At 43.3% G+C, this 22508-nt stretch overlaps 1 protein-coding gene across 1 annotated transcript in view; it reads right to left on the reverse strand.

Annotated features, from left to right (window-relative positions):
• The window catches only part of LOC138352372 (prestin-like), a 35942-nt gene that overhangs the window by 11981 nt on the left and 1453 nt on the right, over positions 1–22508 (reverse strand). Inside the window, exons 2-7 of the mRNA XM_069304830.1 lie at positions 17403–17541; positions 14123–14305; positions 11213–11323; positions 2805–3025; positions 2352–2519; positions 594–698 (exon numbers count right to left, since the gene is read on the reverse strand). Of these exons, the coding sequence (XP_069160931.1) occupies positions 594–698; positions 2352–2519; positions 2805–3025; positions 11213–11323; positions 14123–14305; positions 17403–17541 (927 nt within the window). The remainder of the gene's footprint in view (positions 1–593; positions 699–2351; positions 2520–2804; positions 3026–11212; positions 11324–14122; positions 14306–17402; positions 17542–22508) is intronic.

Raw genomic sequence — 22508 nt, forward strand, 5'->3', positions numbered from 1 at the left:
ACAATAGACTACCATTCAAAAGACAAGTAAGGGGTGCACAATAAATTAATACTGACAAATATTTGATGCACAATAAACTACCTCTCACAGGAGCAATATGGGGGTGTACTATAAACTACTGCTCACAGGACAATTATGGGCTCCACAATAAACTACCACTCACAGGATCAGTGTTGGGTACACAATAAACTTAAATTTCTTTCAGATAATTAAGACTGAAAGCGCACGTGTCAGTAGTGTGTTGGGTCATTCATTTAGTCAGCCAATATGTGGGTGTGGATATCTTGCTGATGATCAAAAGAAGCAGGTTCCCTGGCTTGTGAGTCTTGACAGTCCCATAGGCATATCCAGGCGTGTATTCTCCAATAGTTTTCAGCAGATGAAGTTTAGAGCTTTTGGCATTGATAATTTCAACCAATGTACTTAATTTTGTTTTCAATTTAGCAGTAGTGTTCCTCGTAATCCTTTAGAACTTAATTTGATCAGAGAAGATGAGGTTATTGTGGAAGTTAACACATGTGGAGAAGTAGTGGGAAGATATACAAGTAACAAGAGTGAGAGTGGGAAAGAGGTAGGTGCATGGCAAAACCCACCTTGAGAAGTTCGTTGGTGATGAGGAGGACCAATATGCTGGAAAAGGACACCACCATTGCTGCTGGGTTCGCTGACATGAGCTTGGCTGCCACATCCCTACCAGTCTGCGGACACACATGTAGAGAAAACAACCTTCACAGTTTATATTTGAAAAAATTACAAAAACTTGCATGTACACTTCAGTGGCCCACAATAAAGACTAAATTTAAGCATAATGCAGTACATATTTATGCATATTTAGATACAAATAATATATAAGCAAAGATTTTGCTGGGGCATAAATATTATTTATAGTGTATACATGTACCAAAAATATTTTTGTACTTGCCCCTTTTGAAGTACAAACTGGTCTTAATCCATTGGTAGCAGCTTGGGCTGGACGGTGGAGCGACGGTCTCGCTTCATGCAGGTCGGCATTCAATCCCCGACTGTCCAAGTGGTTGGGCACCATTGCTTTCCACCATCCCATCCCAATTCCTTATCCTGACTCCTTCCAAGTGTTATATAATTGTAATGGCTTGGTGCTTTCTCCTGATAATTCCCTCCCTCCCATTGGTAGTAGAGTGCAGTTACAGTTCTATACTGTACACTATGTACAGTATAGTCTTTAATACAGTATACTATACTGAGCCTTTTCATATTGTACCGAAACTTCACATTTAACATTTACTGTAAATAAATTTTTGCAAACTTGTCACTTTTAGGAATATACAACTCACAAAATTAACTAAAATTTAAAATGTAATTTTGCAAGGGTAGTTTTTCTTTTAATAAAAGTGATTGTGCATTAGGATTACAGATTGGAAGAGTCCTGGCATGGCGCAAGTACTGCCCGAGAGACCTGGACTCTCCAGGAGAGAGGTCCTGCCTCAGACACTACTGTACTAGTATTCATTGACCTGGCAGACTCTTCTATTCATTGACCTGGTGAGTGCTTACCTATCAGTGACTATTAAGGCAGTGAGATCTAGTTGGTATACTAATATATATAAATATGGGATGATGTGAAGAAGCATCTCACTTATAAGTCCACTGTATCTTGTACTCACGGGCTCACCATAGCCCGTGCTACATGGACATTTCGTTCTGAGTAGCTAAATCTAAAACAACATTGTCACACTCCTGTTTGCATGAGGACTGGTGCAGTATGCTGTGTGTTCCGTTGTGTTCTGGAAGTTGGCAGAGTGTAATTTGGTGCTAGTTGGCTATTGATATTTGGTTTTATGTATAATGCCTCGCCAGTGTCCAATCTTTTGTTGGCGCTACATCTGTCGATTATTCAGGTGGTGTTTGTGAGTTTATATCTGTTGTTGGTCTGGTTATGTATAGACACTATATGTTCTTTAATATGTCCTTGTTGCTTGTGCATTGTTAGGCATCTTGAGGGATGTTGTTGCCTTTTCCATATACTCTACTGTATTAGAGTCGTTGCGGCCGATAGCCTCCCAAGTGGGCATGTGAAAGCATAGATAACAGGCAAGTTCCCCAAGTGGTGAAGGCATGCATATATATATATATATATATATAATATATATATATGCCTTCACCACTTAGGGAAGGCATATATATATACTGTATATAGTACAGTACAGTACTGTCATTATATTGTATATACAGTATATAATATAACGACAGTACTGGGAGGATGTGGGACACCATGAGCATAGCTCTCATCCTGTAACTACACTTAGGTAATTATTTAGGTAACTGATTACACACACACACATATACAGTACTGTACAGATGACCAGACTTACATAGAAGATCTTGAAAGGTCCATTATAGCGCGGAATGGTTAAGCCGAAGAGATACTTGACTTGTGTCATGAGGACATGAATGGCAACACCTGTAGTGAAGCCGGAGATGAGCATGTCAGACAGAAATAAGCCAAACAACTCCCCAAGCTGAGCTACTGCCAGCGACACCTGTACGATATACACCAATGAGAAATTTACAAATACATTTGATACATTTGGATCATTGTTAAAAGAAGATGGGTTAGGTCTATTGTATACATCTGAGAGGGAGAGTTGTAATGATCTCGTATAAATTTTTCTTAATGGAAATTTATTCGTACTGTTCTGAAATTTGAAAATTTATACATGAACACTTCTGACTTTTATTTAGCACACCTGAACATGGAATGAAAAAGAAATGAAAATGGTCCAGAGAATTTCAAGAGGAAAAATTGTATGTCCAGACCAACTTACCTCCCACATACCAACAGCGAGAGCCAGCACAGCGCCCACCTCCTGGGGAGTGTAGTGGGACTCATGGGGAGCAGGAGTGGAGGAGACAAGCAGGAATGGGGTTGTATTGTCCAGGATCTCTAGTGTCACATTAGAGAATGTTGGAGACACTATGCCAGGATTGTTAGTAGCCAGCTCTCCCACCACCTTCCCCATCATTAAACAACCAATTGCAAATGTACCTTAAATGACAAGATGAATGTTGAAGTAAAAGCATATTTTCACAGTATAATGGTCTATGTTCACTTTGTGTCCAGATAACAAAAAAGTACGAGAAAATGGGCAAAATGGTGGCTATTTAAGTTTCAAAAATGGACAGAAACAAAGTTGCTATTGTGTTTGTGTGTACACACAGCACAGAGTAAGGTCAGAGTGACCGAATGAAGGAGATGTTCGCCCAAGCTTGGGGGAAATCAGAAGGGAGCTGCATGAAATGAAGGAAACAATAAGCAACCTACAAAGTGAGCTGATAGCAAAAGAGGAGATAAGAAGCCACTAAGAGAACCCTACTCAGGCTCAGTATCAGATAATCATCCCAAATGAAGATGGAAATATACCAGTGTAAGGGACTGCAATGGTACATGCCACATTTGCAAAAATGCCAAGAAAGAACTCGTTAGCAGTGTCCACAGCGAAGGAAGTAGCCATGAAAGCAGCTATTTCACAGGAAGCAGCAAGGAGCACCAGTCAGCTGCTGGAAAGGAAAAAGATCAGTAGTAGCAGAAGACAGAATGGGAAGGTAAGGACAGAGTGGCAGTGAGATCCTAAAGGGGTTACAGATGAAAGGGGCCAAACAAAGCATAGAGAAGGTTTTCAGACTAGGCTGATACAACAAGGACAGAGACCAACCGATAAAGATAGTGTTTACAAATGAGAGACAAAAGGAAATTCTAGCAAGGAAAAGCCAACTTTTAAATGTAAAAGGATACAAAAAAGTATTCCTTCAGAGGAGCATGACTAAAGCATGAGGAGCATGACTAAAGGAAAGAGAAAATCATGGCAGCAGACGCAAGAAAGAAGCGCAGGGAGAGAGGAGAGGAGAGGACCGGGGAATGATAGTCCCCAGCACAACAGTCCCAGAGGGGAGAGGGAAACTGCCAACCAGCAGCCCCAGAGAGGAGGGCAACACACCCACCCTCCTCCCCATTGAAACCCTCTGCACCCCATACCTAACCTATCTCCCCCTTCCATTGACCCCCAACCCCCTCACCCAAGAATCCTCCGAGACCCAGTTAACCATTTCACAAATTTTCACACCCATGGAACAACTTCCTCTATTATCAGAAAGCCCACCAAGGGAGAGAGGAAACGAGAATGGATAGAAAAATGTGAGCTAAAAGACAATGTACACAAACATAGATGGAATTACAAATGTGAACTTGGAGAATGGTCACAAGAAGAAAAACCCAGACATAATAGCACTCACAAACACAAACCTAACAAAAACCATAACAAATGCAGTGTTTCAGCAGGTTATGGTTGGTATGGTTTTCGTTAGTTTTGTTTCTGCAAGTGCTATTATGTCTAGTTTCTTCTTTTGACCATTCTCCAAGTTCACATTTGTCTTGTTTGTAATTCCATGTTTGTGTACATTGCCTTGAAGCTCGCATTTTTCTGTCAATTCTTGTTTCCTCTCCTATGTAGCAAGGAAGGAAAATGTGGAGGTGGAGTGCCTCTGCTAAGAAGGAAAGACTGGAGTTTTGAGGAGATGGCTATCCAGGGCTGTGAAAGGTTCAGTGACTACATAAAAGGTACCATAGCAATTGGAGAACAAAAACTAATAGTAGTAGTCATATATCCCCCCTCCGCCACCAAATGGCAGAAGTCTTAGACAGGAATATGATAGAAACAACATGGCTACCATTAATAGAGAGAGAGAGTAGCAGCTGTTGCAGGAGCGGATCCAGACTGCTAATAATGGAAGACTTCAACCATGGGAAGATAGATTGGGAGACCAGAGAACCACATGGGGAGCTAAGCTGCTGGATGTGGCAACAATAATTTTTCTAAGCTAACACATCAAAAACCCACAAGAATGAGAGAAGACAAACCAGCAAGGCTTGACCAGAATGAGTCGTAGGATATAAGGGAAGTTGGAAGTCCCCTTGCGAATGTGTGATCACAGTGGACTGATATTTGTCAGTAGAGGGGATCTATTTGAGTACCTGGTAGAGATAAGGAGTAATTCCCCCCTCCCCCCTTAAAAAAAAAAACTAGAAAACAAGGGGCAGGTTTACCGAAAGGGAAATTATGAGATAAGAAAATTCCTAGAAGTATCATGGGACACGGTACACAGAACTAGATCCGTTCAAGACATGATGGATTATGTCGCCCAAATGTGTCAGTAGGCAGTAAACAAGTTTTTCCCTTCCCAAAAGGGAAAAAATGAGAAGCAAAAGAGGAATCCGTACTTTAATAGGGCATGTAAGGAAGCAAAGGAACTAAACAAAAGGGCATGGAGGAACTTTCAAAGTAGCTGAACGCCAGAGAGCCAGGAATGAGTATCTCGGTGAGAGAAGAGAAGCAGAGCATCAGTATGAAAATGATATAGCAAATACAGTAAAGCCAAGACAGAACCAAAACTGCTCCACAGTCACATCAGGAGGAAAACTACATTGAAAGAACAGGTGATGAAACTGAAAATGAGTGAGGACAGGTACACAGAGAATGACAGAGGTGCGTGAAGAGGTGCAACATGAGGTTCCAGGAGGTCTTCACAATAGAACGAAGTGAAATCCCTGAACTAAGAGAGGTGGGCAGTAAACCAGGCAGCCTTGGAAGGGGTTCGAAATTGCCAGAAATGAGGTTAAGAGACATTTGTTGGATCTGGACGTGCGAAAGAGTCTGTTGGCCCAGACGGGATCTCACCAAGGGTACTGAAAGTGCGCGCAGAAGCAGATTTGGCAGATGTAATTCTTCAAGAATCAGTGAGAGAAAGACCTAGGGGATGATATCACGCCAGACCTTTCCCCTGAAGCCCATATCAAGAGAATATCATCAGTGGCATATGCCAGGCTGGTCAACATAAGAATGGCTTTTATAAACTTTTATAAAGAATCATTCGGAATCTTGTATACCACATATGTCAGACTAGTCCTGGAGTATGCAGCTCCAGCAAGGAGTCAGTATCTCGTCAAGCCCATGACTAAATTGGAGAAGGTTCAGAGGTTTGCCACAAGACTGTTTCCCGAGCTGAGGGGTATTAGTGTAATGATCTGGGGCTCAGATCATTGGTTCTCCCTTCTCCCCTCTTTTCCCTCCCCTTCTCCCCTCCTTTCCTTCTCCCTCTCCCCTCCTTCCTTCTCCCCTCCCCTTGGCCGTCATTCGTCTCCTCCTCTCCCCCCCCCCTGTCGCCCATTTGTCAGGGTCAAGAGGTTGACCTGAGGGTAGGGTGGTCGTGGATACCTTGGCTTCTCCCACTCAATTCCCCACTCAGATATTTCCCTCTCCACCCCCTTTCATCCCTCTCTGTCCCTCTCAGCAGCGGCCTTCCCCATACCAGGCAGAGTCAAATGTCCCTACTCCTATCTTAGAGGAGACAGGCTTGAACATAAATTATCAGTTTTGTAAACATTGCTCGCAGGTGCCTGGGCTCCATAGACGCGCCTTGTCCCTCTTCTCTTTAGCTGGGGAGAGCTGACTCAATCTTCAGAAATTCATGTAGCTTTCCACGACAGATCAGTGAAGGTGATTGGCCTGAGATAAGGGCCAAGTCCTTATTGGCCCTAGAGAGCCAGACCTCAGGCCTACGTGTTAAATGGTTGGCCATTGCCAAAATAATGGGTGGAGCCCTGGGGCTGTAGTAGATGGTGGGAGGAGTAATCCTTCCCAGCAATAAGTTGGAAAAACCAAATTTCATTAGTGTGTCTTGGGAGTGTATTAGGAACAGGGCCGCAAGCCCGTATCCTCGGGGCTGAGGGCAGCCATCAACATCGTGGCCGTAGTGCGGGTATTTAAGGTAGAGTAGCACTTGAGTTTTGTGTCCTCGGCAAATATCCATTGTGCCTCTAGGGAAATAGAATAGGTTATGTGTTCAAATTGTCTTAATTTACATGTTTCATAAAATAAATTGTATAGCTTGTCCAGTGGTATTCACTTAACTCCCCTTTGATATATTTTGCTACTTTGTCATTTTTAGGTGTTGTATTGGAAGCCCCCATGTTCTCCTACTATTAATAGATACTAAAGTTGCCCTTGGATTCAAATAAGTAACGTAAATTACATAAACTAATTTTCCAAAATTTATTTCTGAAATTCATATTACCCGGAGTCCCATGGTTACTGATTCCTTGCCTTCCTGGGGGATCGGTGATTGACACATTCAGGTATGGTTGGTCGGGAAGGTGGTGGCAGTGTAAATGTGTTATGTTATTGTTTTTTTTAACTAATAACCCTTGTCCTTGGTGTATCTTCCTCATTTAATATTCCTCTTACATACGTGGCCGTCCAGTGAGGGGTCATGCTGGACTGTAACAGTGTTAAGCTGGGGTTATTGAGTGAAGAGAGACAGAGACGTACAACAGAGAGCGTATATTACGATCACGAGAGATAACACGATAACAGGAGTAATACTGGGGAACATTGGGTTATTACAATAGAGGCCGCGGTTATTACGGCAGGGTAAGCGGTCATTACAATGGTAGCAGCGGTGTTTCAATAATTTCTTGACGATTATTGAAGCCTCACGCGCCTGTCCGTTCGGTTATGTTATGTGGTGAGGGTGCAGCCGGGGCCCATGAGATAGAGTCGACGGTAATCCTATGTGGTGCGATTCGCATAGAGTAGGCGATTCTAGGGTCGTGCGGGCTGGGAAGTTCAAGTATATACAGTAAGCGTATGCGCTAAGCAGGCAGTTTAGCGTGGAGGCCGCCTTGGGTAGTTGGAAAGGGTATTATTTTTCTCGACCCTCTGCAACTACGGACAAGGGTGCTGCGTGGTGGTTTTCGCAGCAACAATTCTAGGTGTCGAATTGTCGGGGCGGGGAAGTATTAGGACGCTAATTATTATCCCCGAGGGCGTGGTAGGCGACCCAATCGCTAGATTTTTACGGTACAGCCATGAAGGTACCAAGAGTTCACTGAGGGATGGCGTAGTAGATTGTCTAGCAACGGAATTACGGTGGTGTCGGACAGTTAGATCCGTCGGTTGTTCCGCTATCTAGTCTAACCGTTGACCGCGAAGGACAGGATTATTTGGTACTGTCGGCATCTAGGTGGCTGTGGTTACCTAGGCTTGGAGAAGCGACAGGGCGGGCCGGGACGGGACGGTTATAGGTTAAATCGAGATTTCCTTAAGTACTAAATTAAGTTCCCTGTATATTAAGTTCCCTTTCAGGTTAAGTATCCCTTCGGTAGTTAAGTGTTCCCCCTTGGTTACCTAATTCTCATATATAAGTGTTATTATCTTTCTAAGTATTTGTTTTACATGTTTAAGTCTGGAATTTTTGTTTTCGTATTGTGCAGTATTAATTCTTTGAGAGGATTACTAAAAGGTGAGTGGTTTACTGTGTTCAAGTGAAGTGCGGTGTATAAAGTGAAGTCAGTGAAAGAACTGAAATCAGTGAAATCGTGGAAAATTAGTTTATGTAATTTACGTTACTTATTTGAATCCAAGGGCAACTTTAGTATCTATTAATAGTAGGAGAACATGGGGGCTTCCAATACAACACCTAAAAATGACAAAGTAGCAAAATATATCAAAGGGGAGTTAAGTGAATACCACTGGACAAGCTATACAATTTATTTTATGAAACATGTAAATTAAGACAATTTGAACACATAACCTATTCTATTTCCCTAGAGGCACAATGGATATTTGCCGAGGACACAAAACTCAAGTGCTACTCTACCTTAAATACCCGCACTACGGCCACGATGTTGATGGCTGCCCTCAGCCCCGAGGATACGGGCTTGCGGCCCTGTTCCTAATACACTCCCAAGACACACTAATGAAATTTGGTTTTTCCAACTTATTGCTGGGAAGGATTACTCCTCCCACCATCTACTACAGCCCCAGGGCTCCACCCATTATTTTGGCAATGGCCAACCATTTAACACGTAGGCCTGAGGTCTGGCTCTCTAGGGCCAATAAGGACTTGGCCCTTATCTCAGGCCAATCACCTTCACTGATCTGTCGTGGAAAGCTACATGAATTTCTGAAGATTGAGTCAGCTCTCCCCAGCTAAAGAGAAGAGGGACAAGGCGCGTCTATGGAGCCCAGGCACCTGCGAGCAATGTTTACAAAACTGATAATTTATGTTCAAGCCTGTCTCCTCTAAGATAGGAGTAGGGACATTTGACTCTGCCTGGTATGGGGAAGGCCGCTGCTGAGAGGGACAGAGAGGGATGAAAGGGGGTGGAGAGGGAAATATCTGAGTGGGGAATTGAGTGGGAGAAGCCAAGGTATCCACGACCACCCTACCCTCAGGTCAACCTCTTGACCCTGACAAATGGGCGACAGGGGGGGGGGAAGAGGAGGAGACGAATGACGGCCAAGGGGAGGGGAGAAGGAAGGAGGGGAGAGGGAGAAGGAAAGGAGGGGAGAAGGGGAGGGAAAAGAGGGGAGAAGGGAGAACCAATGATCTGAGCCCCAGATCATTACAACAGCTATGAGGTGAGACTACGGAAACTAAATCTCAAGTCGCTGGAGACACAAGAGTTAGGGGGGGATATGATCACCACATACAAAATTCTCAGGAATTTATAGGGTAGATAAAGACAGTTTATCTAACACAAGGCGTACACGCATTAGGGAACACAGGTGGAAATTGAGTACCAAATGACCTTAGAAACATTAGAAAAAAGTTTTTAGTGTCAGAGTAGTTAACAAATTGAATGCATTGGGAAGTGATGTGGTGGAAACAGACTCCATACACAGTTTTAAATGTAGATATAATAGAGCCCAGTAGACTCAGGGTCATGTACACCAGTTGATTGACAGTCGAGAGCCGGGACCAAAGAGCCAAAGCTCAACCCTCCACAAGCACAACTAGACGAGTACAACTAGGTGAGCACACGCACCCTTGTTGTCAAGAATGTGTAACAGTGTTCTGGTCCCCTGAATTAAGTGGATCACCCCATGTAAAGGCACGTGTATAATCCCAGGTAACCTGTTTACGATTCCTCCAAGATTGCAGGATGACTCCCATCTAGACTCTGATTCGAACCCGGAATTCTCGATTGTGCAGCGAGAATGAACCCGACTGTACTACCGGGAACCCCACCCCCACCCCCATTTTTTAAATAAATTACCAGTATGAGGAGACTTGCATAGTGATGGTGTGTTTTTTATTTTTAGAAAGCTTTCTTCAGTATTGTTGGGCATTGTTTATTCCACTGTGAAGGGACTGTTCCAGCTGGAGTTGTGTTTGTAATACAGTAGTTCAAGGAGGGTGGGGAAGAGACTGCAAGGATATTCCGGATTCAGTTTATGAACAGAACAAAAACGGTGGGTTTCTGGGTTTAGACGTGTTTTTTTTTTTTAACTGAGGTATTGCTAAAATACTGTCCCCTCCATGGGGGGGACACTCACAGCTGCGAGGTGAGCCATCTCATTTTGTGATGCTCCAGTAACGATAAAAGACTTGGTTATTTTCTCCACCTTCATAAAAGGGAGGCATCTCCAGGTATGCTCCCACCTTCAGAAAAGGTAGGCATCTCCTAGATTATATGACAAAACCTAGGTATCGTTTCACAGAAGGCCTATGGAAGTTGGATGCCTGGTGATATTAGCAAACATAACAGTATTCAGGAAGAAGGGGCTACGGTGATATTCTACATAACATCTGAATAGACCCTGTACTTTAGACAGTAGATCACAAGAGGGAAGCATAAAAATATACAGAGGATATTAGCCACAAGTCAGGTAACATAAAATTGAGACGTGGAATGTGAAAACGGACTGGGAAATAAATTTCACAGTCTGAAAAAGAGGAGACATGATTGAGACATACAAAATACCTAGAAACAAAGTGAACAAACTCTTAAGAATTGGAAGCAAGATGAGGACATGGATGAAAAATATAAAATTAAAAAGAGGCATAGGGACAATAGGAAGCATCGTATGACCACAGATTTAACAAGTGAAATGTTGATATGGGGAAGTAATCTAGTTTAATTTTATCCCTATTTTCAAAGGAGTCTATGATATAGAATTTTAATTTTTTTTTAAATTTTGCCCCGAGGGGCGAGTTTATTGGGCAGCGCCACTCATCTTATGAGTGGACATACCGCCATAGCAGCATGTACAACACTCCCCAATAGGAAGAATGACTATGATATAGACAAGCGACATTTAAACAAGGCAGAGCTCAGCAGCTGAAGTTCCAACTCTTACAAAGACACTAAAGAACACAGAGAGAGAGTACTGACCCATTGAGATGTGGGGCGAGGTACCGAGGATGACGTAGACGAGTACTGGGAAGAAGGCCATGTAGAGGCCCGTGACGGGGGGCACGCCGGCCAGCAAGGCGTAAGCCATCCCTGTGGGCACAACACACACCCTCACATCATGATCAGTCACGGGGCCCTACACCTATTTTTTCTCCCACCATCACTCCCATCATAATAATAATAATATATAATAATGATAACGTATTATATACAAAATACAAATTGTACAGTGCACAACCCATCCTCTCCCAAAAATAATAGTACTTATAGCAACTATAATTGGTGGAATGTACACAAATTGTACAGGTATGGAATGTACAAAATTGAATGTTCACGTTTTAGAGTATTATAATACTCCAAATGACATGCCAAAAAAGTTGAACAGTAACCATAAAACTTGCAACTACTTTTGACCTAAATAAGCAATCCTAGGCATAATAGAAACCCTCTTTGGTCTACTTTAGTATATATATGCTATAGGCCTAGACAGTTTATAGGTTGTTGCTTTCTCGTGGCCTCTACAAAAATAATAATACATAACCTATCTCAGGCACGTTTCACCCACAGATGCTGTAAGTACCATAGTACTGTAGTGCTAATATTTAAGAGAAAACCCCCAGACATTGAAGAGTCAACACGTAATAGCCTGATGCACCGACACAAATGTTACCTTTGCACGACTTGCTAGTCGTGAAATAAATAAATAAATAAATAATATGAAATAAAATAAATAATATATATTATTTATTTTTATAAATATATAATTTCAAACATACGTCATATGTTTCAAACATAATTTCAAACATAAGTCAGTGTTATACACGCTATGTATACTACTTGTATATGACAATTGCAGTTCTAGCTTGTGAACTTCAAAGTGAATTTTAATAACACAAATTACAACAGTGTACAAAATATATACCGTGTCATGTTCAGCTGACGTGTATATTACAGTGGTGGTGATATTGTAAACACAGTCGCCATGATTGCATAAATTGTTTCGCGGAAATGCTAGTCGCCATTACAGCCACTTTTGTACACCAGTACAGGACAGTGCTTGGCTCCCCCCCCAGCCTCCCCCCCCCCTCTCTCTCTCTCTCTCTCTCTCTCTCTCTCTCTCTCTCTCTCTCTCTCTCTCTCTCTCTCTCTCTCTCTCTCTCTCTCTCTCTCTCTCTCTCTCTCTCTCTCACACACACACACACACACACACACACACACACACACACACACACACACACACACACACACACACACACAGACACAGGAATAAGTTACGAGGAAAGGCTGCGGGAAATGCACCTCACGACATTGGAAAACAGAAGAGTAAGGGGAGACAAGATCACTACCTACAAAATCCTCCGGGGAATTGACAGGGTAGATAAGGATAAAATGTTTAACACTGGTGGTACGCTAACAAGGGGACACAGAAACTGAATACCCAAATGATATATATATATATATATATATATATATATATATATATATATATATATATATATATATATATATATATATAACTCTGGCTGGCTGAGTGGACAGCACGCTGGGTACGTAATCCTGTGATCCGGGGTTTGATTCCCGGCGCCGGCGAGAAACAATGGGCAGTTTCTTTCACCCTGATGCTCCTGTTACCTAGCAGTAAATAGGTACCTGGGAGTTAAACAGCTGTTACGAGCTGCTTCCTGTGTGTATATGTGTGTGTACTCACCTAGTTGTGCTTGCAGGGGTTGAGCTCTGGCTCTTTGGTCCCGCCTCTCAACCGTCAATCAACAGGTGTACAGGTTCCTGAGCCTATTGGGCTCTATCATATCTACACTTGAAACTGTGTTTGGAGTCAGCCTCCACCACATCACTTCCTAATGCATTCCATTTGTCAACCACTCTGACACTAAAAAAGTTCTTTCTAATATCTCTGTGGCTCATTTGGGCATTCAGTTTCCACCTGTGTTCCCTTGTGCGTGTGCACCTTGTGTTAAATAGCCTGTCTTTATCAACCCTGTCGATTCCCTTGAAAATCTTGAATGTGGTGATCATGTGTGTGTGTGTGTGTGTGTGTGTGTGTGTGTGTGTGTGTGTGTGTGTGTGTGTGTGTGTGTGTGTGTGTGTGTGTGTGTGTGTGTGAGAGCGAGCAATGTGTTTATATATTATGTACTACAGGCACCCGACGTTGCTCAGACGACGGACGCCTAAATTTTACTACATATTACCTTCACAGTAGCCATCTTGACTACTCATTATCTTTACGGTAACCCATCTTCACTGCTCACCATCTTCACCACAGTAACCATCTTCACTGCTCACCATCTTCACCACAGTAACCATCTTCACTGCTCACCATCTTCACCACAGTAACCATCTTCACTGCTCACCATCTTCATCACAGTAACCATCTTCACTGCTCACCATCTTCATCACAGTAACCATCTTCACTGCTCACCATCTTCATCACAGTAACCATCTTCACTGCTCACCATCTTCATCACAGTAACCATCTTCACTGCTCACCATCTTCATCACAGTAACCATCTTCACTACTGACAGTTCATGCAGTACATTAACCCAATCAAGTAGTATGACACACGACAGTGGTCCAGAATGGACCAAAACGTCATTATTTCTTCAATTAACTTCTGGTGTGTTGTTGGTCATCATGCCTTCAGACACGTTATTGTGACTCATTGTCTTCGGAGTTCATTTCCTGGCCAGGGTAAGACGTTTGAGCAAATGTTCTTACACCCTGATACTCCTGTTCACCTGGTAGCGAATAGATACCCAGACGTTCTGTGATTGTTGTGGGGAAAAGGGGGAGGAGGAGGCTCGAAAGCCTAACAGGTTTCTGGTAAAGGAAAATCAATTCGTATGATGAGAGGGTAAAGGAGAGGAGCCTACCTTGCGGGATGTGCATGACCCCGACTGTGGCGCCGCTGATGAGGTCTCCGAACAGCGCCTTTCTAGGGTTGTACCTGGGAAGCCAGCCCAGCACGGGCAGGAGTGCCACCACGGCCCCCCAGACACGCCGGCGGGAACACCAGCACCACGCCCGCGCCCGTCCGCGTATCCATGCGCGCCATCCTTGAAAAAGGGAGCCAATTTAATGCCTTTTCGCCAGGTGTTATGAGATTGTTTACCATGAACCACGCCTACATGCACTGGATATCGATCGGTCTAAAATTCTGAATTGTCGTTTGATAAGCACAGAGGTTATTAATAACCGAGTACCGCAGTTGGCATTTCTGAATAAATTTTGGTGTTCATTGGTGAAAATGGGAAGCACGTGTTTCTGATGCATGGGGATTCACCGGATTTAATGACACCCGAATCTGCCTACGGTTTAAAACTGGATTGTTCCTCCGTACAATCTTGAGGAGACATTCTCGGACTTGTGACATGAGGTAAAGCCAAGTATGACTCCTCTTACGAGCTCACAAACCACAGCCAATTGGGCCAATGATTGCCGCTGTTACGTAACCAACCCTCAGGTCCCATGGCACCTATGTCAACGCATGCCTTAAGGTCCCCTATACTGCTAATATTCAAAGTTTGCCTAGGGTACCTGCTGCTTGGGTGACAGCTTCTCCATATCAACATACACTGGCTTTGCGCCCTGGAGAGGCCACTCCAGACCTACAACTAGAGCGCAACTCCATTGTCTCCCATGACTGATGGATGCCTACTATGCCAAGGGTAGATATATAGTTAGTAGCTATAAATATTGACTAGACCTAGAATCAGTTCACTTAAAGATATAATCACTGGAGCACTAATTCAGGACAGAAGAGCCTCCAATAGCAACAGGTGGACCCATTGTGCTATAAACACCATCAATACATTCGACATTACAAACACTATCACTGAGAAGGGTGTCGACGAAATACATGCAGACTTTGTTTTGCAAGCCCCTTGGGAAGCGCTCCCAGCAGACTTATTGATTATGGTTCTTGAGGGAAAAAAGAACCAGACTAATCTTCATCTGCTACGTAATATTGCACAGATGCATATAGAAGCAAACTTGGCATCTGGCAGCTTCACTTACTTCACAGATGGATCAGTAAACCAGCAGGGACAAGAAACCGGAGCTGCAATTAAGGCAGGAAACTCTAAATAGTTGGAGACTCTCAAATGGGTGTTCAACTTTACAAACAGAGATGCTAGCCATTCAAAAGGCTTTGGAACATGCTCTTGCTGAACACCGACAACATGTTATTATACATAAAAATTCGAGACCTGCCATTGAAACTTTGCAACAAGAACACATACATGATAACATCCATCTGATAGCAAATGTCATATCATTAATGCAAACACTCAAACGTCAAGGCCGTCGGGTACTTATCTACTGGGTGCCAAGTCATGTATTCCAGTAATAAGAAATGACATTGCAGACGAAGCTGCAAAACTTGCAACTAGGCGAAGAAATATAGACATTTATATACCACAGAGTTTATCACAGATTAAGAAAGTAATTAGAAATAGAGCAATGCAGATGATGTACAGTGACCACAACACAGCAGTTGCAACATCAGGATCTGAGAGTTGGTACAAGAATTCAACCAACTACGAAACACTTATTTTGATGAAAGGGAGCAGTAGAACAACAGAAGTACACTTACATCGCATCAGGCTTGGATACCCATGTGCATGGGAAATAGGCTTACAGGTTCCAGAAGATGAGAGGAAATGTCAGCACTGTGGAGAAATGCCCGACAGACCACTGGAACATTATTTAACACAGTGCATAGTTACAAACCCAATAAGATTTTAACTTAGATTCAACAGAGCAGTTGTTGTTGTTAAACACATGGGACAAAATCTTACTTAAGCGACCATACGAGTCATAAATACTCACATTCCGCCTAAGTAAAGCAGAAACAAGCAATACTTAGTGGGCCAGCCAGAGGCTTAGGACCCGCGCAAGAATTTCCCTGCAAAAACAAAAACTATCCTCAGGTCCTATTTTTTTTTTTTTTTTTTTTTTTTTTTTTTTTTTTTTTTGATATATACAAGAGTTGTTACATTCTTGTAGAGCCACTAGTACGCGTAGCGTTTCGGGCAAGTCCTTAATCCTATGGTCCCTGGAATACGATCCCCTGCCGCGAAGAATCGTTTTTTCATCCAAGTACACATTTTACTGTTGCGTTAAACAGAGGCTACAGTTAAGGAATTGCGCCCAGTAAATCCTCCCCGGCCAGGATACGAACCCATGACATAGCGCTCGCGGAACGCCAGGCGAGTGTCTTACCACTACACCACGGAGACTGTAAATGACTATGGCAACACGCACGATGTTAAACGACGCCTGATTGGTCAAGCTCTCGGCAAGTGGCAACCAATTTTACATTCTCGCCTTCTCAGTTGTTAATGCAGGTCACTTGGGTCATGACGCGACCGAAATTATATTGGGCGTCATTCTTGTCTTAAAATTTGAATATTTTTCATTTACAGGAAAAACACACACTAATGCCACCTCACTTCATAAATTAACATGGCCTAATAACATAATATTTACCTACTGTCGGCTATGTTGTTATCTGCTAGCCAACAATGTCTCTAATAAGACCAGAATACTGTAATGATGGACTGCAGCATCGTAACACTGGACAAATCCCTATGCACAAGACCCAGACTCATGGTATGATACACCAATACCAGGGTCTCGCTAAGGACCGCTAACTCCTAGCATAGCTTACTTGAGGCACGATTACACCCCGCCCTGGCCTTGGGTGAGGACAGGCTACACCCTCCGGGGCCAGGGTGAGGGCAGGCTACATCCTCCGAGGCCAGGATGAGGCCAGGCTACACCCTCGGGGGCCAGGATGAGGCCAGGTTACACCCTCCGGGGCCAGGATGAGGCCAGGTTACACCCTCCGGGGCCAGGATGAGGCCAGGTTACACCCTCCGGGGCCAGGATGAGGCCAGGCTACACCCTCCTGGGCCAGGGTGAGGGCAGGCTACATCCTCCGAGGCCAGGATGAGGCCAGGCTACACCCTCGGGGGCCAGGATGAGGCCAGGTTACACCCTCCGGGGCCAGGATGAGGCCAGGTTACACCCTCCGGGGCCAGGATGAGGCCAGGCTACACCCTCCTGGACCAGGATGAGGACAGGCTACACCCTCCTGGGCCAGGGTGAGAGGAGGCTCTACTCTTCTGAGTAAGGACGCCACGTATTTACCTGGTTTGGGAGGGGTTGTGTAGTGGTATTTGTGGCGTCGTTGGGCCAGGGTGAGAGCGGGCCGCACCACGAGGACCCGACCTGCGTCAACGTCGGTGGCGGTGGTGGCTGCAGGTATGAGGCTGCCCTCATCTTCCCCCTGGAACAACACACACCGCCATTATATTCACTGCAAATAAGTAATTATCCAAAGCATACGCAAAGTTCCTAAATTGCACTGGCCTTTCAACCTATAAGGCCCAAGGCCAGGACTAGGGTACAGCCCCAACACCTGAGAATAGGTTGACTCGTCTGTCTTCATCTCTGAGAGGGAGAGGGGGAGCAATTTCCCAGCGGGCACAATGTCCACTAGTAATATCGCTCCTACACTGGCCGGTATCAGCCTTGATGTCGTGGTTTCAGCGTTGAACTGGCGTTGCTCTTCAGTATCGTGCCCACTGCGTTACTCCGCAATTAGTTTTACCATTATTATTGTGAAACCTGAGACGGTGTCTTGAAGTGGGTGGAATGTAATTATGTGTTAATTGTCTGGTTTTGACTTCTTGATGTGTAGGGCCTCACTGATGTCGAGTCTCCTGTTATCGTTGTATCTCGATAATTTCTGTGTTACTTGTTAAGATTTCTCTGGTGATGGTCTGGTTGTGTGAGGAGATTATATGCTCCTTGATGGAGCCCTGTTGTTTGTGCATTGTTAATTGCCTAGAAAGAGACATTGCTGTCTTGCCTATATACTTGTTTCGCCTATATGCTGTGTCTTACCTATATATATGGAGAGTTGAACTCCCCAGACACCAAACAGAACGCCTTGAAAGAAACCAACGTCGCCTATGCCTTCTCATGCCCACTTGGGGACTGAAAGCCCCAAAGATCTCAGTATATAGGCAAGACAACAGTATCTCTTTCTAGGTGATTAACAATGCACAAACAACAGGGCTCCATCAAGGAGCATATAATCTCCTCACACAACCAGACCATCACCAGAGAAATCTTAACAAGCAACACAGAAATTATCGACAGATACAACCATAACAGGAGACTCGACATCAGAGGTCCTACACATCAAGAAGTCAAAACCAGCAATCAACAACCAATTAACACATAATTACATTCTACCCACTTCAAGACCCCGAACCAGCAAAGAAGCAAGAAGATAAAATACCCAATATACCCATTGTTTCGTGTTCTGTCCTTTCCCATTGATTTGTATCCTGTCACCTCACCCAAAAATGAATATAAGCACGATCTGAGTATGTAAAATTGTCTTTGAAAATGTAAGAAGTGTTCTTGTGAAACGTTTCTAAGCGTCAGACCATAAATAAAATGAAAAATTAACTCTCCAAACTTCATTTTCACAACTATCCCCGACAGTGAAGAAAAACAAAAAATATTGAGAAGATTCGTGGTAGAATCATTAATCTTACCCTTTTGATCATATTCAACAACATATGTTTACAAGAAAGACTGCTACCAAAATATACTCATATATAATATCATCAAAAGGATATCATCAGCGGCATATGCTAGGTTGGCCAACATAAGAACTGCCTTTAGAAACTTGTGTAAGGAATCAGTCAGGACTCTGTATACCACTTATGTCAGACCAATCCTGGAATATGCAGCTCCTGCCTGGAGTCCATATCTAGTTAAACACAAGACAAAGTTAGAGAAGATTCAGCGGTATGCCACCAGACTTGTCCCAGAACTGAGAGGTATGAGATACGAGGAAAGGCTGAAGGAGCTGAACCTCACGTCCCTGGAAAACAGAAGAGTAAGGGGAGACATGATAACCACCTACAAAATTCTCGGGGGAATTGACAAGGTGGACAAAGACAAACTCTTCAGCACGGGTGGAACACGAACAAGGGGACACAAGTCCCCTTGTATCCACAACTCAACCCGCAACCTGTTGATTGACAGTTGAGAGGCGGGACCAAAGAGCCAGAGCTCAACCCCCGCAAACACAACTAGGTGAGTACAAGTGGAAACTGAGTACCCAAATGAACCACAGAGACATCATTAGAAAGAATTTTTCAGTGTCAGAGTAGTTAACAGATGGAATGCATTAGGAAGTTATGTGGTGGAGGCTGACTCCATACACAGTTTCAAATGTAGATATGATAGAGCCCAGTAGGCTCGGAAATCAGTACTCCAGTTGATTGACAGTTGAGAGGCGGGACCAAAGAGACAATGCTCAATACCCGCAAGCACAAATAGGCAAATAAGTGAGTACACACACACACACACACATATATATATATATATATATATATATATATATATATATATATATATATATATATATATATATATATATATATATATATATATATATATATATAATGTCATGTCGAGTATTTTAACCACTAGGCCACACTATTCAAAAGAATTGGAAGTCGTCTGACCTTTAACCCAATTCCCGACAGCACTCGGTGACCAATTTGAACACATATTTCATAAAATCACTTCACATAAAATATATTACAATAGTTGTTTATATCACAAGTGGTTCAAGAAGTGGCCCACAACGGTTTCTGTAGAGAAGAATATTCATGTGTGGCGAGCCAGTTACACAGTTACTAATGTAAGGAATCGTTCAGGACCCTGTGTACCACTTATGCCAGACCAATCCTGGAATCCTTTCACAAGTAACAGTTACACAGTTACTAATCTAGCTCCACACACCCATTCAATGGCCGACAACTGTGGAGAGTTCAGTCATGTGCACTCACAATCTACAGCTAGTAGACCTTGGGCATTTGTTAAGGTTTATGGTAGTACATCTTTATGAACGAAGCATTAACCAGCAGGTCGTTCTGAGTGAACTCTTCAGAATGGATGCTATGAGAGGGTTGGGGGGGGGAGGCTTATACGTTGGGTAGAGGTTATGTATCCAACGGAAAGTCATCTGTATTGTTCCATGGCCATAGGAATGTTTACCTGGAGAAGGTTCAGGGAGTAGTTCTACTCCTCAAGCCCGGATTAGGGCTAGGCTTGACTTGTGATAATTTGGGCCAACAGGCTGTAGCTTGGAGCGGCCCGCAGGCCCCCCATCCCCCCTAATATCCACTATAGCCCCGATTGGTTCGACACTTCTTGCAGAAAAGTGTCCAGTTTGCTCTTGAAGACTTCCACTTTTGTTTCGTCAACATTTCTTATAGTTGCTGGGAGGATACTGAACAATCGTGGACCTTTGATGTTCATACAGTGTTCCCCGATTGTGCCAAAGTCATCTTTAATCTTCACTGGCTCTATTCTATATTTCCTTCCATAGCGTTCACTCCAGCATGTTGTTATTTTACTGTGTAAATTTGGGACGTGGCCCTCCAGTATTTTCCACGTTTATATTATTTGATATAACTCTCGTCTCCTTTCTAGAGAGTACATTTTGAGTGCTTTGAGACTATCCCAGTAATTTAGGTACTTATTGTGTCCATGCGTGCCGTATATATTATCTGTATTCCCTCAATTTCAGCAATCTCTCCTACTCTGAAGGGGGAAGTTAATATTGAACTGTACTCAAGACAGTACAAGTGACTTGAACAGTATGAGCATTGTGATGGGATCCCTGGATTAGAAGGTTCTCATAATCCATCCATTTTTATCATTTTTTATTGTTTCAAGGGTAGGTTAGATATATATGAATGAGTTTGGGTGGCTATAAATAGGAACTGCCACGTATGGGCCAATAATCCTGTAGTTTCCTTGCTTCTTATGTTCCTATGAATGCTACTCTGTGTTCGGTTTGACAGAAGATTGAAATTGAAATAAGTTTATTGAGGTAAAATACACACAAAGGGAAGAGGTAGCTCAAGCTATTCTCACCCCGTTCAGTACATCGTGTTAATACATACATAGACACACATCACAAACAATAAACGTATTACCGAACATTCTGAGAGATAAACATACATTTCCTTACAGAAGATTGAATGTCCATCGTCCTACTTTACCCGTTACTCCTACTAACCTCATTTTATGGGCTATCTTTCCATGGTCACAATTATTAAATGCCTTTGCAGAGTCCGTGTATACCACATCTACATTCTTTTTCTTTTAATGCATTAGTGATTTTATCAGTGGTCGAGTAGCGGCCAAAGGCGGGATCTTCCCGCTCTAAATCCACGTTGACCTGGGTTGTTGAGGTCATTGGTCTCCATAAAACTGGAGATCTGACTCCTGATCACTCCCTGGAAAACTTTTATCCTAACTTTCAGACGTGAAGCATATGAGGTATGGGAGTGTCATAGGACAATCGGGATCGGCTCCAGCGCCACACTAAGAAATATCGACATCTAATTAAACCCCCCCCCTCTCCTCTCCCCTCGTTGGGTGACTTTCATAAAGTCAAGTTTGAAACATTGATTTTTTGTCCTTATTTAGCAAATTAAGTTCTTCATTATATGATTTTTCTGAGAGAGGAAGGGGGGGGGAGGGAGAGGGAAAGAGAAGGGTTTAGAGAGGGGGTGTTTGAAGAGATGGAAGGAGTGGAAGAGAGTGAGTAGAGATGGGGAGAGAATTGATGTTGAGGGAGAAAGATGAAGAGGAGAGGATAGAGGAAGAGAGGGAGGAAAGGAGAAGAGAGGGAGGATAGGGAAAGAGATACGAGAGGGGAAAGAAGGGGGAAGGGGGAGACTTCGGTGCAGCAGGTACCCTCTTTAGTCAAGTATAGGCATAAAAAACTTAATATATATATATTCATATAGAATATAACATAAACATAATAGAGCGGAGTGCTCGTACACACACATTGCATATTAGGTAAAGCCACTATCATGCAGAGCGTTTGGAGTACAGCTAGAGGGCTGAGACTTAACATGAGCTATGGGAAAGGGGAAAGTTCTTAATCCTGCTAACAAAGTGTCAGAAGCCGTCTAATCCTGCATCCTCTTGTATAAAAAGAAAGTGGTAGAGTAACCTTTTCCAGGTTATTCACTTGGTAGATCTGGAACGAATACAGGTCCCGCTGGTAGATTTGGAAGAGGTACTCGACTACCCGCTTTATACGGAATGGGGTACTCGACCAGCTGGGAGATTTGAAAGAAAATATTCGACAGCTGGTAAATGGAAGAGGCGAGGAAAAGCAAAAACTCTAGGCCTAATGTTCGA

Source organism: Procambarus clarkii, chromosome 53 (genome assembly GCF_040958095.1).
Source record: "Procambarus clarkii isolate CNS0578487 chromosome 53, FALCON_Pclarkii_2.0, whole genome shotgun sequence".
Classification (NCBI taxonomy): domain Eukaryota; kingdom Metazoa; phylum Arthropoda; class Malacostraca; order Decapoda; family Cambaridae; genus Procambarus; species Procambarus clarkii.